The 18247-nt window shown below is 41.7% G+C and overlaps 1 protein-coding gene across 9 annotated transcripts in view; it reads left to right on the forward strand.

Annotated features, from left to right (window-relative positions):
- Dnaaf11 (dynein axonemal assembly factor 11) overlaps positions 1 to 18247 on the forward strand; it is an 86562-nt gene that overhangs the window by 49711 nt on the left and 18604 nt on the right. For 5 of the 9 annotated variants that reach the window (XM_021251919.2, XM_013069600.3, XM_013069599.3 and 2 more), the window contains exons 8-10: positions 2094 to 2159; positions 5356 to 5425; positions 6111 to 6206. In XM_021251919.2, coding sequence (XP_021107578.1) covers positions 2094 to 2159; positions 5356 to 5425; positions 6111 to 6206 — 232 coding nt within the window. Of the gene's footprint in view, positions 1 to 2093; positions 2160 to 2807; positions 2885 to 5355; positions 5426 to 6110; positions 6207 to 18247 lie in introns of those variants that run through there. The other 4 variants (XM_013069601.3, XM_013069602.3, XR_015441375.1 and 1 more) reach the window with 3 other exon arrangements.

Below are 18247 nucleotides of genomic sequence, written 5' to 3' on the forward strand. Positions count from 1 at the left end.
TGTGTGGTTAAAAGGAGGGGTTCTATCTCCAAGGGTAAAGGGCAAGGAGAAAGTGGGCATGAATAGGAATCGATGCCAGAGAAAAAAATCTCTGAAATTAGCTTTCAGGAATACATGGAAGGAGAGTTCAATTTGGCTGGATTGGGGAATAAGCCATCAAAGCAGGGGAGACAGCACAGAAAAAGTCTCCAGGGATGAGATCAAGAATCATGGCTTGCTGGGGATTTAGCTCAGTGTTCTGGTGCCTGCTTCAGGAGTGCAATGACTGAGTTCAATCCCTGGTACCAAAAAAAAAAAGAAGAATGCCTAGATTTTTTGAGACTGCAAAGAAGCCCCCTGCATGGCTGAGTCTTTGAGGGCAATGAGAGTGCCTGCCACAGCAAACCTGCTGTCAGGAGCCACATCTGTAGCCAACTTTGCATTTTCCAAACAGTTTAGCTGATATTCTTTAATGTTGTTGGATATATATATATGCACAATAAGTGAGGTGCTCAAAAGGAAATGGACCAAGTAATTCTGAAGAGTATATTGACAGGATGGAAACTATGCTTAGGACTCAGCTTCATGGTACCACTGAAAGACACGGGACTTTAAATCCTGCCTCTCCAGGCTTCCCTGGCCTTTCCCCTGACTATGGCAGCCTTGTTTCTTCACCTATAATGTGAAGGTAATAAATCCCTGGGGGCTTTAGCCTTCCCCAGGGCAATGGAAAGGTCAGCAGCGAGAGGAGGGGCAAAAATGTGGCCAGGAAAGGGAACAAAGACAGCACTGTTTACATTTTTTAAGAATAGGAGTATTGGCTAAAGGAGATGCAAGTATACTTAGACATCCATTAATTCCGGTGTTTCATTTGCTTTTGGCGAACTCAAATGAAATGGAAAAGAAAACTTCATCCACCAGATGTTTCCATCTCTGCACCAAAGCTGATTGTTTTTATAAACTTGACCTTAAGATTCTCATATGTAAACAGTGCAAACATAAGTAATTTATTTTTTTGTGGTTTTTAAATAAATTTTATTTTATCCCATTTCCCCCAATCCCCCTCCCCTCCCTATGCACAAAAGCTTTGTTTCCATTTTTTCCCTTCTATTTTCACTTTTTTCCTTGTCACTTCCTCCGTCTATCCCTCCTCCCTTGTTCCCCTTCCCATTTGAACACTTTCTTCCCATTTCCCACCATCTATTATGCATCTCAGTCCTTATTTCCACATTCAGTTTTTCACACCAGGGAAACAATGTGGTATTTAAACATGTGTGTCTGATTTATTTTGCCTAAGGCTATGGTCTCAAGGTCCATCCATTTAGCGAGAAATATTTCAAGCTCATCTTTTTTTTATGGTAGAGTAGTATTGCATCATATAAAAAAGCACATCTTCTTCATCCACTCACCAGTTGATGGGTACTTGGGCTGCTTCCAACATTTACCTATTTCAAACTGTGCTGCTATAAACATGGGTGTGCACATATCACTGTGGTATGATGTTTTTAATTCTTTTGGGAGGATAACAAGAACAGGTATAGCTGGGTCAAAAGGGACCTCTAGTTTTAGTTCTTTGAGAAATCTCCACACTGATTTCCACAGTGGTGGCACCAGTCTACACTCCCACCATCAGTGGAGAAGGGTTCCTTTTTCCCCACACCCCGCCAGCATTTGATATTGGTTGATTTCTTGATAGCAGCCATTCTTTCTGGAGATGACCAGTGATTTTGAATAATTTTTCATATATTTATTTGTCATTTCTAATTCTTTATCCGAGAAGTGTCTTTTTATTTCAGATGACCATTTTGCATTGGGTCTTTAAATTTGAGGGTTTTGATTTTTTTTGAATTCTATATATTCTAGATAATAGTCCTTTATCTGAATAGCTGATAAAAAATTTTTCCTCTCTGTGGGTTGTCTCTTCAGTAATTTATTGATATGTTTGTAGGTTTTTGTTGAAATTTTAAAATTAACATTCTTATTTTATTGTCCAACTACCAAAATAAGTTTGTCATTCGAGGTAATTATTATCAAATTTATTTTGGATTATGTGATGAGATTATGTGTACAGTATTCCTAAGGATATCTTTTCCTCCCAAATGTATTATTTTTAGGCTTGACTTCTTTCTGAAAGATGATGAAAAACATAACCAGATCATTCTTGACCTGGCTGTCTATAGGTAAAGATATTTTATTATACATTTGTATTTATTATCCGTCAGTTTTTTATTCTTAGTAACAATCTTTTGAGCTCTGAAACACTTGGAAATGTGATTTAGCTTGCCATGTGGTTAAGTGAAGTCCCATTTTTTGAAACAGAGAACTCACTGTGATTTTTAAAAGCATGAAAATGAAAGACGAAATTAATGAATGCACAATGCCATGGCTGTGCTTACTGGAATATGGAAAGTGAAGTTTAAATAATTCTCAGAGCTTTGCTGATTTCTGGCATTGGTTTGGCGGGGACCCTCTCTGTTCTTATGACTGCCACGTTACTTTTGTAGTGCTCTTTATTTTTTCAAAATGCTTTGACATAATAAGAAGCCTCTGTCCCTTACCCCATCTTGGAGAGCTGGGGTGTAACAATCGGCCTACTGGTCATCTTCCCACCCACACCCTATACCAAGGGACAGGAGTGGCAAGATGTCCTTCTTGCTGCTGTCTTCTCCCCACAACTCTATGGCCTTGACATAACCCTCAGCCCATATAACCTTCCACCCTTCCTCCTGGAAGCTCTCTGAAGATACCCAGTTCACTTCACTTTATCTCTTGAAGGCTTAGCTGTGTTGTAGAATGTGTCACAACTTCCTTCCTTTTATATCTTACAGATACTCCATTGTATGGACATACCCCACAATGTTATTGTTCCCCAGCTGATGGGCCTTTTTGTTTCCATCTTTCGCTGGTAGGGATGTTATGGTCTTACCCCGATCCCTTCCTCTTCACACCAAGCTATCTCCCACTCCTTGTATTCATTTACTACCTGTAATGAGTTTCCAGCTCTTTCCCTGCTGACTTTATGGCCTCTGCTCCTGCAGATCAACAATCAGTATTTATGTTGTTTTCAGTTAAACATTCATTACTTTATTCTTTTATGTCCTTTTACCCAGTGGGAAGCTGGGTCCTAACACTGGGCAGTCCTAACACTGAGGAACTGGCAGTTCACCTCAATTCTAAGATTTCAGACTAGATACAGAGGCCACCTATAACTCATCTACAGGTGAGTTTATTGAAAAATGTTAGATTGTCAGAGAAAGAGAATACTACGCCTTCAAGCATTAAGGTGGGCAAGTCCCCAGATCGCAGTTGCACTGAGTGAGGTCTCAGGTTACATTTGTAAGATTAGCTGGGTCTTTCAAGGAATATCTTGTCCTTCCTCTGAGGTCACTGTCGTTTTACAAAGAAAATGGACTGTCTGGACCTCCTAGGTCCCTGTTTACCCCCTAGGTGGACATTTTCCATGTAGTTTGTTTTGAGAACTTAAGGTTTTTCCAATCCCTCACCCAGAGTCTGGTCTTTGTATGGGCCTTGGATCTCATCAGCACACCCCAAGGATGTTATATTCTTTTGAACTAAAGTTTGAAACCAGAGGTGTGTTTGGGTTTCATCTATTGCTAATGATTAAAAGAGCAAAGGAAAAAGGAAAAGCAACATCATGTCTGCTTTGCTTTTCAAAGCCTTTCTCCAGCCTGCTAGTCTCTAATTTTCTGCCCTGCACTTTCCACTTTTAAGCCCTATTTCTGGAGGTTAGTGAGTGTATAAAACTTTCCCTTTAACTCTGCTGGTTACTTCCTGTTCAAATAGAATCTCTCCTCATCCGCATGTATGTGGATTTTAAAGAGTGATATTTCTCCTGTCTGTGTAGTAAAACCCTTCTATTCCCATCATTCTGTCTGATGAATTACACTAAACCTCCTTGTTGACTCATGAGAATGTACATGAAATTAAATACATTCATTCATGTACATTTCCTCCCTTTATTCAACAAATATCTATAGAATACTTACTATGTGCTGGGCATGGGGAGACTGTAATGAGCATATTCATGGCTCACCCACTGCAGGGCATGGAGTGGGAAAAGGATAAAAACATCAAATAGCCAGGCATCTAATGAGTCATTACGGAGGAGAAGCGGCTGTAAAGGAGAGTGACAGTTATGCAGAATAACACTGTGTGTGTACGGGGTCGGGGTTTGGTGGTTGGTGCTGAGGGGTGGTTAGGAAAATTTGATGACATGAGCAATGAAGACAGAAGGATGAGGAGCAGCTTGCTCTGCATGGAACTGGCAGAGGACTGTTTCAGGCAAAGAAAGTCCTTGCAGGGAGGAATAAATGAATATATCAAGAGAACCTAAGCAAGGGAAAGAATATGTAATCCATTAAAGTAGTAAATATTTACACATTATGTTGTAAGAAAATTTGTATTTATTTTTATTATAATTTTTATTAAGTAACATGATACCAGTTTATTGACACTAACTACGTATTAGGCAGTAGGCATGTGCTGTTATAGTGATCTTAGGTGGTAGGCACACTAATGTTCTCACTGTACTGATGAGGAAACTGACGCTCAGAAGGGTTAAGTTAAGGGATGAAAATGTGGTCTAAGGTACTAAAGGAGGGAGCAGTAGAATGAATTCCTCACAAGTCTGTAAGGCTCCAAAGCCTGGACCTGTGTGTGACCCCTTCCCTCCTCTCCCTTAATGTTGGTGATTTTCTTATCATTTTCTAATGTTCAGAGTCAATATTTTAAGGTAGATAAACATATACTTCTTATTTTAAGGAGTAATGTGAACTCCGAGTCTCTCATTTTCTCACAAGACAAGGAGAACCTGATCTTGGGGTAACTGACATCAAAAGAAGACTCTGCTTATTCAGCAGGATGTGACTTCAGGGCGGGGCGGGGGGGGGGCGGGGGAGTGAGCTCCTCTCCCTGGAGAGATGGTCCCAGCACAGCTGCAGAGCAGCTGCTGGGCTCCAAGAGCACTGAGCAGGCAGGAGCTGGTGGCTGCAGGTCCCAAGTGTAGTAGACTCAGCATTCCAGGCTATTCACATTGTAGGGGCTTAAAATAAAATATTCATGAAAAAACACAGCAAGCTGTTTTTTGCAAACCTCTGGTGTTTCAGACCTTAGATATTTTTGGGTTAGGGGCAATCAATGCCAAGTGTAGTTGTAGGTCTAAAACTGTAACTGCTGATATATTGAATTTCCTCTGGACTAGGGATTAATGGAAGACTAATTTTTAAAAACCTGCTTAGCATGAAAATTTTACATGTTCTTCATTTGAAATGGTTCTACAAATGTGAATTTGTATCTGTAGGTTTTTGAACTTACTATTTTCGAAAACTTTAAGATTTGGTGTGTTTAATTTTGAAGGTATATGGATACCTCTTTAATTGAGGTTGACGTGCAGCCAATGTATGTACGAGTAATGGTGAAGGGAAAGGTAAGTGTAACCCTATAGAGCACAACAATTGCTAAAGCTAAAGCTTGGACTAAGCTGTGTTGCCATAAAAGTTTTAGAAACTGTTAGTAAAACAGAAAAAGAGAAAACCCAATCAGACTGCTACTTTTTAGGCAGATGGTTTTATAACAGCAATGGTGTGTGGGGTGAGGGGGAAGCAGCTGATGATTATGTTGCTTAAGAAAAGTAGTACTTTAGACACATGTCTGTTGTGTATTGCTTTTTTAAGGCCAGAGCATGATCATATATGTGATAGCCTATGCATAAAGTTATATAGTATACTCATTCTAAATTGGCAGTGACTTCATTCATAGTGACTGTAATCTTGACATTTCTAAATAGTAGTTTTTGCTGATTGTCAGCATTCATATGGGTTAACTTAAAGATATTAAAATGGAAATGTTATGTCTCGTCTACAAATTACTTTCCAGCCATCAACAGACTCATTACTATTTCACTATTTGTGGTCAGTAATTGTTCTTTAGATTATATGTTAAAATAGGTCAAATGGTTCGTGGATTTCAAGCATAGCATACATATTATTTTTTCTAATAAGTCTTACGTACATGTCTTAACTAAACAGTGTATCTTAATTGTGGTAAAAAGCTCTCCTGAGGTGACTTCCATGGAACATGCCCATTGCTCAATAGCTCCTCCTCGTTTTCAGCCCTTTCAGCTAGTCCTTCCTGCAGAGGTCAAGCCGGACAGCAGCTCTGCTAAAAGATCACAGACGACGGGCCATTTAGTGATCTCCATGCCCAAGGTAGGTGATGGCATTTGTATTGATTTCAAGTCTAGGGACATTGATTCCTGAAGGAACTTGACCTGTCAAAGCTAATGGTGATTTCTGACCAAGGTTCTTTCAATTGAGAGAAACAGAAAATTTGCTTGGCTCAGCTCAGGGCGGAGGACAAGGCCTGTGGGAAGGGAAGGCTGAGACTGGGGTGATTAGGGCCTGAGGTGGCTCCTCCTCCCATTCTTCCCCAGTATATGTTGTCTCTGCACCTTCCTGTGTCTCTGCAGAGTCTGGGTGGTGGTTGGGGAGGAAGAAGGTCACGGTTCTTATAAGCGGGACAGGTCCCATCGAGCACTTCTAGTCCACTGTGATCAATAGCTTCCGTACAAATAACCATGACAGGAGATGTAGCAGGCAGGCCTTGGATCTCTAGAAAGATTGTATTTGACATCCAAATATCAGGATCACCAGCTTTGTGATTTCTGGTAAGTTATTAAACTGTCTAGGCCTCTATCATCACTTAACAAAGCTTTTGTAAATAAGGAGGGGAAGAGGGATTGAAGGAGTGCAGGGGAATGGGATAAAAAAGAGAATCAAGATATATCATGTAGGGCAGGTGGTGGAACCACTGAGCTAAATCCCCAGCCCTAAGATACATCATGCACAGGTACAAATTCCCTATATGAATATGATCGTTATGTATATCTAAAATGTACCAATAAACTTAATCAATTAAAAAAAGAGAGAATGCGTATAAAATTCAGAGCAGAGTTAGCATGAGTTAGCATAATTAATGAAACAGCTAATATTATTTTAATATTGTTTTTATGACATGGACCAGATAATATTTTTTTCTTCTTTCCTTGGGCTGTTGTTAATGTGGGTGCATTTTTTACAGGGCACAGGATCAAATGGATTTGGTTTAATTTAACATATATTTTTCGAGTGCCAGTTGCTGACCTAAAAATGAATAAGAAACATCAGGTTTTTAATAAGTCTAGTACTCTCATCACTTATAAACAAATAATTATTTATTGTCTGAGAAAAAAACAATGGTGGGAGGTACTAGAAACAGTGGCATTGCTAAGTCTAGTCTGGTCAGGAGGAACTACAAGACTGTGATTTTGAAGAGTGAGTTTATCTGCTACATGGAGAGAAAGAGGGCCACGTGGCAGGGAGACAGGAAGCACAAGGCATAGTGTGTGGCTGCAAAGTGGTTCTATGTGGCTGTGGCAGTGGACAGATGTGAGAGAAGGAGGAAGAGGAAATTGGAAGGTACTGTTATGGTTTAGATCTAGAATGTCCCCCAACTTTCATGTGCTCAGAGGTGGGGCTTTAGGAGGTGATTGGATCGTGAGGCACTGTCTGCACCAGTGGAATGACCCACAGACGAGGTCAGAGGGAATGAGCTGTTAGGAGGTGAGGCCTGGTTAAAGGCAGATCATTAGGGGCACAACCTGGAAGGGTGTGTCTCCCTCGCTCGCTAGCTCCTCCCTCCTGTCCCTGGTTCCTGCCCACCATGACTTGAGCAGCTTGCCTCTGCCAGGCCCTTCCACCATGCCCTTCTGCTGTGGAGCCAGCCAATTATGGACTGAATCCTCTAAACACCATCAGGAAAATAATCTCCTCCTTTTAAGTTGTGGGTGTCAAATACTGTGTCTCAGCTTCAAGAAAAGTGACTAAGGTACACAGGAGAAAATTGACCTGTGACCTTAGATAGAAAGATCACTCTATATGCAGTTTGGTATCGGGAATGTACTGGGGAAACCAGAGAGGCAGTCAGTTACTGGATAAGTCAAGGCAAAAAATGATAAAGGTATGAGCTATAATTTCATGCCTTAATATTTAGTGAGTGCATACTGGAAGGCACATGCTCTTCTAAATGCTGAGTGAACCAAGGTTTCTTCCAGTGGACAAGGGAAGACAGACAATGGACAGTTAAGCAAGCAAAGTTATTTACAATAGAAATGAGCCCTATGATGAAGATAAGGCCAATCATAGCCTGAAAGGGATGACTGAGAGCATACAACCTTGACCTTCCACTTTAGGTTGAATGAAGGTCAGGAAAGGCCCTTGTGAAAGATAACATTTAATCTGAGACCTGAATGATATGGAGGTCCAGGTGTGCAAAGAGATGATGCACTAAGCAGAAAGAACAGCAAGTACAAGGATACTCTGGTGGGAATAAGGCCACTGTTCCTGGAACAGGGAAAAATGCCACAGTATCTGAAATATAATGTGTGAGGAGGAAAGTAGAGGGAGATGCCAAAAGCATAGGCTGAAAACTACCTTGTGCACAGCCTTTTAGACCACAACAAAAAATATGATCAGTACTCCAAGGGGTATGGAAAGCCACTGGTATGTTTTATTCAGAGGAATAAAGAGATCTGATTTATATATCTTTAAAGATCATTCTGCCTTCTGTATGGTTTAAGCATTGAAGGATAATAGCCAGGCATGGTAGCTCATGCCTGTAATCCCAGAATCTGGGAGGCTGAGGGAGAAGGATTGAAAGTTTCAATCCAGCCTGAGTGATTTAGTGAGACTCTATCTCAAAAGGGGTGGTGATGGTGCCGAGGACATAGCTCAGTGCTTGTGCAAGGGCCCTGGCTTCAATTGCCAATACCACACACACACACACACACACACACACACACATGCACACACACACACAATCTAAGGGTGAAAAGAGTGGAAATGAAAAGAACAGAAGCACCAAAAAACAGTGGAAAGGCCATTCACTGAGGTGGTCTGCTTGGGAGAGGGTAGACAATGACAGGCAGGTGGTGAATTGAGAATGTATTTTGATGACAAGGCCAATACCATGTAGATAAGTCAAGGAGGCTTTTACAGTAGGTATATTCTGGTGCCGTTCTCTGAGATGGGGAAGACTAGGGAGGAATTTGGGGAAGCAAAAACCTGGATTTATGTGGCCACCATAAACTATAGAGGCCTTGAAGCAGGCAGTTGATGTCTCATATGTAAGCCATGATCTCAGCAGAGTGGGTCAGACATATGAAAGCAGAAATGATGAACATGTAGATGATAGTCCTAAACATGAGACTGAAAAGTTCACATCGGAGGAAAGCTGAGTGGGGGTGGGGGAGGGTCCATGCTGGAGCAGTGAGAGCACTCCTTCACCTTGGAGTTGGGGAGAGAAGGAGCCAGACACGAAATCATGCATCAGTACTCAGTGGGTTAGCAAGATGGACAGAAGTGTGTGGCATCAGAAGAGCCTGGAGGGTAAACTATTTGAAGAAGAAAGTAGGAGGTTGAGTCTGAGGAGGACATAGAAGTGGTCATTGGCTTTGACGAAAGAGAAGCCATCTATGGCCTTGATAAAAGTCATTTCAGTGGGGCAGAGAAATAGGAAAGGGTCAGTACAAGAATAAGCAATATAGATGTGGAGACCAGAATTTCAGACAATGCCTTTGGGAAGTTTTGCTGTAAACGGGAGTAGAGTAATAGGCAAGTGGCTGGAGGGGCATGAAGAGTCAAGCAAGAGTTTTTGAGGCTATAATTGATATAGCTGGAAGAAACATCAGCGAAGTAGAATAAATGATTCACTAGACTGAGTGGGAAATTGAAGATAAAAATATAGGTGGCACCTCCCTGGAGGACTAAAAATCATAGGGTTTATAACTTCCGAGGCCTGATAGGGTTGCCGCTGCCAACTTTTAGAATCTTTAACTTTGATCTCAGAGTAGAATATCTGAGAAAAAAGTTGTGGGGAAGAATGACAGACTCACCATACTTAACCACCCTGAAAGAACTGAAAGACATTAAACTTATTAATTTGTCTGTATAAAGTGTCTGAATTCCTCATTGTAGGCTCTGTGAATCACTTAGGATGTCTTCTGCTGTAAGCCACAGAACCCCAAATAACACTGACTTTGACTGTAAAGAACCCTCATCTCTGACAAGTTAGAAGAAGGCAAGGAAGTCCCCAGGCAGGAAGGGTCAGGCTCTTTCTGAAATGTCAGCTTGTTCTCAGACCAGCTTTCTCCCTTGAGAAAGGTTGAAGCTTTCTTGTTCCCACCTTACATGAAATAGAGAGAGCCTGAGGGAGAGGGTCTCTCTCCCTCCAGACCCCCTGGGACAGTCACCCAAAGGGCCCCTCCACTCCTGACTTGGTTCGTCCTGAATGGCAGAGCCAATCTCTGGCCCAAGTATTTTTAAAAAGGAAAATTGTATAATTAATATAACTTTGGCTTCAAATAACAGAAAATCCTGACTCGGAGAGGTTTAACTAATAAAAATATATTACCTATAAAAAAGGATTCAGATGGACAGGTACAATTTTAATTCAGTTATAGAATAGTATCATTAATCTGTTAAGTGAAACATAGTACTTTCAGAAATATCTAAAACAGTTCTTGGTTGTTTCTAACACAGTATTTGGAGAGTCTAGATCAACTGAAAGGATGTCAGATTTGATGGCCAGTAATTTCCTCTTAGTGACAGCGTTTGTAAAGAGCACTGGGAAGCTCTGTGACTGCATCATGCTTATTTGTGGAAATTCAATCCTGAAGTTTGTTTCCATTTTCCAAGGGCACAGAACTTGTCACAGAATCCACAAAATCCTGTGCTATTTCTTATTAGATACCTCATTCAGCATTTCTCAGACTGATCAATGTCAGATTGATATATTTGACTTCTCTTACCCCTAGGGAGGCTGGATCTATACAGAGTAGGTGCTGACCAGTAGGTGAACTCCACCTGCCTGAGTCTGCCCCTTGTCACATAGACCAAGGGCAGATCTTCTGTTACTGACACCCTGGGCATTGCCAGCTCAGCTCCTTATTCCAGAAGGCTCCGCTCAGGCCAGCCCTGCAATGCCAGGTGCTATCCTGGTCTAGGACAGTCTGTGATGCACTGGGGACCTGTATAATGCTGTTCAAAAAGCTTCCTCACCCATTCCCCAGCATTCTTTACACCCTTTCCTCCTGTATCTTTCTTCGTAGACTGGCACTTGGGAGTCTATAAATATTTAGTTGTTCCTTTCTTTATTTTCTCCAAGAAGAGACAAGACTTCAGGATTTTTTCCCTGGCATACAGAGCAGAGCATGGCAAAAAGTAAATGTTCAATCATTTTTTGTTTTAAACGAGTGAACACATTAGCTGTACTTTAACATTTAAAACATGAGTCTTCCATAGTTATCAACTATTTCCAACAATTTCCTGATTGTTTTTTCCATGCATATTATTCCAGATTAATTTTAAAACACATTTATGAAATTCTGCCTCCATGAAAGGCCATGGTAATTCATGCTGCCATAGATTTGGAGGCAGTGGAAAAAAAATGAATAAAGGAATGGCCACTGGAACCAGAGAAGCTGAGTTAAAATTTTCCCCAGCAGCTGTGTGACCTTGGAAAACTATTAATTTTTCTATGTTCTGACTCTTCATCCATAAAATAATATTAATAATAATTCAGGCCTCAAAAGGTTGTTTCGAGGAGTACGTAAATTAATGAGTAGAGTACCTGAATGGTGCCTGGTGTATAATATATGCACCAATATTTACTTTTAATTCTTACTGATTGCTAGAAATTAATATTGTAAATAATATTTATTTCAATTAGTTAATATTATTTTACAATTATTATCATTGCCTATTTTCTGCTACTGTAACAGCACACCTGATGCTAGGTAATTATAAAGGGTCATTTGCCTCACAATTCTGGTGGCTGGAAAGTATAAGCAAAGTGGCACTGGCATCTGGCAAGGGCTTCCGAGTGTGTCACAGATGACATCATATGATGGGAGCAAGAGAGAGAGAGAAGATTGGAGGAGTCACCTCACAAGAGAGGAAGAAAGAAAAGAGAGTGGGGTCATGCTATCTCTTTTACAGAACATGCTCTAGGGAACTAATCCCTCCACAAAGCCAGTGTTAATCCCTGCACAGGACTGTCATGACCCTGTCCCCTTGCACTACTCCCCATCACTCAAAGGCCCCACTGCCTTTTGCCATCATTACACTGGAGCCCAATCTTTCAACATGGGTTTCAGCTGGGATGAACCACATTTGCATCAAAGCAATTGCAATTGCACTCCATTTGTAGATTGTAATAGGACAGAGCAGACATATTGCCTTTATCACAACTGGATTTCCAATAATGTTTCTCCATTATTACTCTTACTACTCTCAGAAAATGTTTTTAGTTGTTTTTCTCTCTATAGTTGTTGCACATTTTCTAAAGGTTATTGGTAGATAGCATGTGTATGATTTTAGTTGCTATTTTGAGTGAGATTATTCTCCTTCACATTTTCTAAGAGTTTATGCTTGCTCTTCAGCCTATTTTTTTTTTTTTAGATGTGTAGTCAGACTGAGTTATATGTACTAAGATGATCTTATCATCATCAGCCTGGGAATATTTGGCATATGATCTCACCACAGTCCAGCTTAATAAGATTTAACTGAAATTTTGCATTCACTGAGAGGCTTCTTCCCTGGCATCAATTAAGTTTCCATCTACATTCTCAACTGACAAGTTACAGGAACATTCTGAGAATATGATTTATGATTTCCTTGGGGTGTTCTTGCAGAGTAATTAACTGGGATGAAGGAAGGTGCCATCTTAACTGAACAGCAGAATGCAATGATACCTCAGTTCATGAACTTAATTCTTAACATGATTCTGGTCACAAACTGTATTGGATGAGAACTGAATCAAATTACCCCATAGATGCGTGTTGGATTCTGTTTCCACATGCCTTGGAAAGTACTCTGAGTTATGACTGCTCTTGTCCCTTTCCAAAATGGCTACTGGACAATTGCCCTCTCCTGGGGGGCATCTGAACCCAAATAACCCACAAGCCATTGCATGCAACAATGTCCACTACTGTATTCCACTGGTGCATTTTTCCATGCAGGCCTCTGAGGTTGACAGGAGTCACTGTGCCTCTGCAGGCTCTAGCTGCCCCTTCCACACTGCAAGGTGGGGCTCAGGGAAAAATGCCACTTGCCATCTCCCTCTTCTGTGTTGTAGCCCCTCTCTTTACTCTCCCCATGGGCTCTAATTCTTACTTCAGATCCTTACTGGGTCCCAGGGAGCCACTTCTTTCCTTCTTCTCTTCCTCATGGTGCTATAGGCCAGGATCTAGATTCCACATATTAGAGAGGCTGTATTTTTGCTGCTCACCATTCTGCTATCTTCCCAGAAGTTCTACCATGCCATTTTTATCACTATAGCTTTGTAATATAACCTGAACTCCAGGATTTTGTTGCCCCTTGCCTTGCTCCTGTTGCCCAGAATTGCTTTTATTCTTCTTGTTCCATATGAATTTTAGGTTCATTTTCTCTAGTTCTGTGAGGAATGCTATTGGTATTTTGATTTGGGATTGTATTAAATCCGTATAGCTATTTTGGAAGTAAAGTCATTTTGACTCTATTCATTCTGCCTATGCAGGAACAGGGAATATCTTTCTATTTTCTGATACCCTGTTTGATCTCCCTTTTCAGAGTACTATAGTTTTCATTGTAGAAGCCTTTTGCTTACTCAGTAGGTTAATTCCTACATGTTTCACTTCTCTGGATGCTATTGTGAAAGGTGTTGTTTCCCTAATTTCACTATTGGTGAGTTTGTTGTTGGTGTACAGCACTGCTATTGATTTTGAGTGTTAAGTTTGTATCCTGCTATGCTACTAAATTTGGCTCTTAATTCTAGGGGGATTTTGGTGGAGTTTTCATGGATCATGTAAAGGATCATGTTATCAGCGAATAATGATAATTTAACTTTTCCTATCGATATCTCTTTTATTTCGTTCTCTGTCTAATTGTTCTGGCCAATGTTTTGTGAACTATATTGAACAGGAGTGGTGCTGGTGGGCATCCTTGTCTCATTCCTCATTTTAGAGTGAAAGATTTCAGGTTTTCTCCATTTCATATGATGTTGGCCATTGGTTTGTCTTAGGTGGGTTTTGTCTGATTGAAATAAAAACCTTTTATTCCAGTTTTCTTTAGGGTTTTTATCATAAATAGATGTTGAATTTTGTCGAATTTTTTTTCTGTGTCTATTGACATGATCATGTGGTTTTTGTCTTTGCTTCTGTTAATATAATATATTACATTTACATTTATATATTTTGAACCATCCCTGCATCCCTGGAATGAATCCTACTTGGTCATGGTGTATAAGCTTTTCCATAATTTGCTGCATTCTCTTTGCCAGTATCTTATTGAGGATTTTTTGCATCTATGTTTATGAACATTTGGCCTGTAGTTCTCTCTTTTGGTTGGGTCCTTTTCAAGTTTTGATATCAGGGTAATCTAGCTTCCAGGTGTAACTTCCCTTTCAATTTCCAGGAGTACTGCTTCCCCTTTAAATTTTATTGAAGATTTTGAAGAGTATTGGCATTAGATCTGTAATGTTTTTGTAGAATTCCACATGCAAATCTACCAGGGTCTTTACTTTTCTTAATTGGTAGTTTTTAAAAATTACTTCTTCAGTTTCATAGACTGATATTAGATTATTCAGGATTTTTGTATCTTCTTGCTTCAGCTTTAGTAGTTCCTATATATCTAGAAATCTATCCATTTCTTCTGAATTTTCCACCTTATTAGAAAATACTGTTATGGCTTACATCTAGATGCAGCCCCCCAAGCCTCATGTGGTCATATGTGGGGCTTCTCAAAGGTGGCTGGATTTGTGGTATGTGATGCTGGGATTAAGGGTAGGGTATGATGTTGGGATAAAGCATGTGATATTTGGATTACTACATTATTCCACTGATTGGTTTACCATGGTTCTGGGTGTAGATAATAGGAACTTCCCCTGAGTATGGGTGGCACCACCCAAAGGCAGGTAGTCTGGAAGGGATAAAGGAGAGGCAGGCTACTGCTGCTGCTTGTCTGCCAGCACCTTCTGCCTGCTCTTATATGGCCCTTTGCATCTTGCCCTGCCTTAGAGCCAGCCCACTATAGACTGGAACCTCTCTGAACTCTTGGCTGAAGCAAACCTTTTCTCCTTTAACTTTGAATATTAGCTATTTAGTTTTAACAATGAGAAAAGTAACTAAAATAGATTTTGGTGCCAGAGAAGTGGGGTCATTGCTGTGACTGTACCTGATCATGTAATTCATGAACTTTTGGAACTGGCTTGCGGGAAGAGTTTGGAGAGGTTTGGAGATGCTGGGTCATGAACCAGCCCCCGAATGCTGTAAGCTGAACTTTATGGGAGATTCTTTTCAGAGCTCAGAAGACCAGAATGCTGGTAGAAATGCATCTGGTAAAGTCCAGGCTTAGAAGGTTTCAGTTAGGAACAAGAACTACCTTAGCTGTTGAACTCCAGACCATGTGTGCTATGCTTTTGAAGAAAATTTGTCTGCATTTTGTTCTTGTCAAGAGACTTTCCTTGAGACTGAAATTAAAGAAAGTGAACTAATTAATCTGGCAGAAAAAATTTCAAAGCAGTCTAATGTTGAGGCAGTCGTATGGCTACTATTGGAGGCTTTATCCAGGCCTATGTTGAGAATCAAGAGCAAAGAGTCCAGCAGAATATTTTAAAATGTCAGTTTGTCCAGAAAGAAAGCTCCAATAAAGCTCCAAACTGGAAAGATATTGCAGAGGAAACTTTGGTCGCTGAGAAGAAAGGGGACAATAGAAAGGATGGTCTGAGGACATCACAAGAACCATCAGGATCCCATCTTTTTCAGCCTCAAAATTGCAAAGGTGAAGGAATTTGCTTTGAGAAGAGAGCCCCAGATCACCATATTCCAGAATTGTGGCAGCCTAGGGCAGTTGTTCCTTGAGATTTGGTTCATAGACACTTAATCTCTACAACCAAGAGAGAAGGAAGCCTGGCTACTGCTTCAGGTGGCAGCAGACATTGGTGTCACTCACATGGTGCTGGTTTTATGTGCACACAGAATCCAAGAGTTATGAGATCACAAAGGCCTTCCCCCAGAAATCAGAAGAAAGTCTGGGAGGCCAGGCATTGTGCCCCTGAGAAGGCAGTGTGTGTAACTGTGAGTGTGAAGCCAGAGGTGCAATGAAGAAGATTGGGAAACCAGGAACATGGGTCATCTGAGGAAAGCTGCAAGGAGTAAGCAAAGCTGGCCCAAGAGAGAAGCCATGAGAGCTACAGCCACCAACAGTGCCATAGGGGCAGATCCTCTGAAGCCCTTTGGAGTTCACATCTTGCCATAGATTGCCTGTGGATGCTGGGCACAGAACTAGGGAACTTAATGTTTGCCCTGCTGGATTTTGGACTTGCTTCGGTCCTATTCCTTCCCATCTTCCTATTTGAAATAGAAATGTCTCTCTTGTGCCATTGTATGTTGGCAGTGTTTACCCTTCTTTTCATTTCTACAGGGGCTTACAGCTAAGAGTTTGCCTAAATCTCAGCGGAGACTTTGGACTTGGACTTTCCAGCAATGCTGAAACTGTTAGGACTTTGGCAACTCTTAGAGATGGACTAAGTGCCTTTTGCATAAAGACTTGGACATGAGTCTTTTAGGGGCCAGGGGCAGAATGTTAGGACTTGTATCTAGATGTCCCCCCACGGCTGACTTGTGTCCTTCCCTGGTGGATGAGCTTTCACAAGGATTCTGCAGTTCTGCCTCCCCATCCTTCCTTCTGCTAAGGTCCCACAGCTTCTCCTCAAGACTGGGCTGCCCACACAGCATCTCTTGGCCTTGCTCACTTAATTGCCTCAATCCTATTGATTTCCCATAGTCCCTCCTCCTCTGTCTGTAAAAGCCTCTTCTGATCTACACTCCACTCCTGAGTCTGGGCTCCATGTCACAGGACGCATCCGATGTGCTGTGTCTTGAGCGTGTCTCCAAACATTCATTTGTTGGAACCTCAGGTCCTTGATGGGGAGGGTTGGAAGCTGGGGCCTGCAGGGAGGATTCAGCCTGTAAGGGTGGAGGCTCACAAATGGATTCCTGCCTTTCCCACAGGAATAGGCTCTTTCCTTTCAGGTGCTCCTGCCCTTGCTCCTTCTGCATCTGCCATGGTATGAAAGGGTACGAGACCCTCAGCAGATGTAGCTGCTGATCTTGGCCTTCCCTCCTTCTGGAACCATGAGCCATGTGAACCTCCTTTCTTTACACATCACCAGCCTCGGGTATTCTGCCACAGCAAAGGGAGGAAGGAAAGGGGCTAAGAGAAGATGTACATCAATGAGGTCCTGTCTCACCTGCACCCAGGTGAGACCCTCCTGATCCAAAGCAGGGGCTACTGCTGTCCTTCTCCCCACTCTGCTCAGGATGCCCGAAGAGCTTCCTGCCACACCCAGAATACAAGCTGGTGTGGCCAGAAGTGCTGGCAAGGCTTCTGCAAGCAGTGCTGCCTGCTGCCCCTCCCTGGCCCTCTCCATGCATGTCTGCTGCCCCTTGGTGCTGTTCTTCTAGCTCTCCCTTCACTCTCAAGGCCTTTGCATCCACTGCGCTCTTGGCAGAAAGAGCCCGCCCCGGCCTGCTTGCTCAACTCCTTTAAGTCTTCCCTCCCATCCCACCTCCTCAGTATGGTTTCCCTGACACCCTCCCTCCCTGCATGGCTTCTGGGTTGCCTTACTGGTTTTCACGGCACTTACATGTGATGTGTGTTAGGTATTTGTTTTCTGTCTCCCTTCTGCCCCCACTAGAATGTAAGCTCAGAAGCACAAAGATTTTTTTTTGTGATTATATTCAGGGCTGAATCCTTAGGACCTAGAAGATTGCCTGGCTAATAGCAGATGCCTCCATGATGTTTGTTGAATGAATGAATGAATGATAAGAACAATCATGAATTTTTAAAAGTAAATGAAGGGTGTTTCCCACTGAAACTATCTCTACTGGGATTGTGTCTTGGTTACTTTTCTCCTTGCTGTGACAAAAATACTTGATATCCAAACTTAAAGAGGGAAAGGTTTACTTAGCCCCACAGTTTGTAGAGGTTTCAGTCCATAATTGGCTGTCTCCAAGGCAGGATGGCACATGGCAGAGGGGCAACAGTTTGTGGCAGCAGAAAACAGCAAAAGTAACAAGGGAGAAGATGAGCCTCTTCTGTCCCTTATATTTTATCCAGGCTACTGGGACTAGGGCAGTGCCAAATAAGCTGTGGACTGATTTAGTCATCACCCA

This window comes from Heterocephalus glaber, unplaced genomic scaffold, assembly GCF_053883595.1.
Source record: "Heterocephalus glaber isolate CG9 unplaced genomic scaffold, H.glaber_assembly_v1.0 deba00000281, whole genome shotgun sequence".
Lineage (NCBI taxonomy): Eukaryota > Metazoa > Chordata > Mammalia > Rodentia > Bathyergidae > Heterocephalus > Heterocephalus glaber.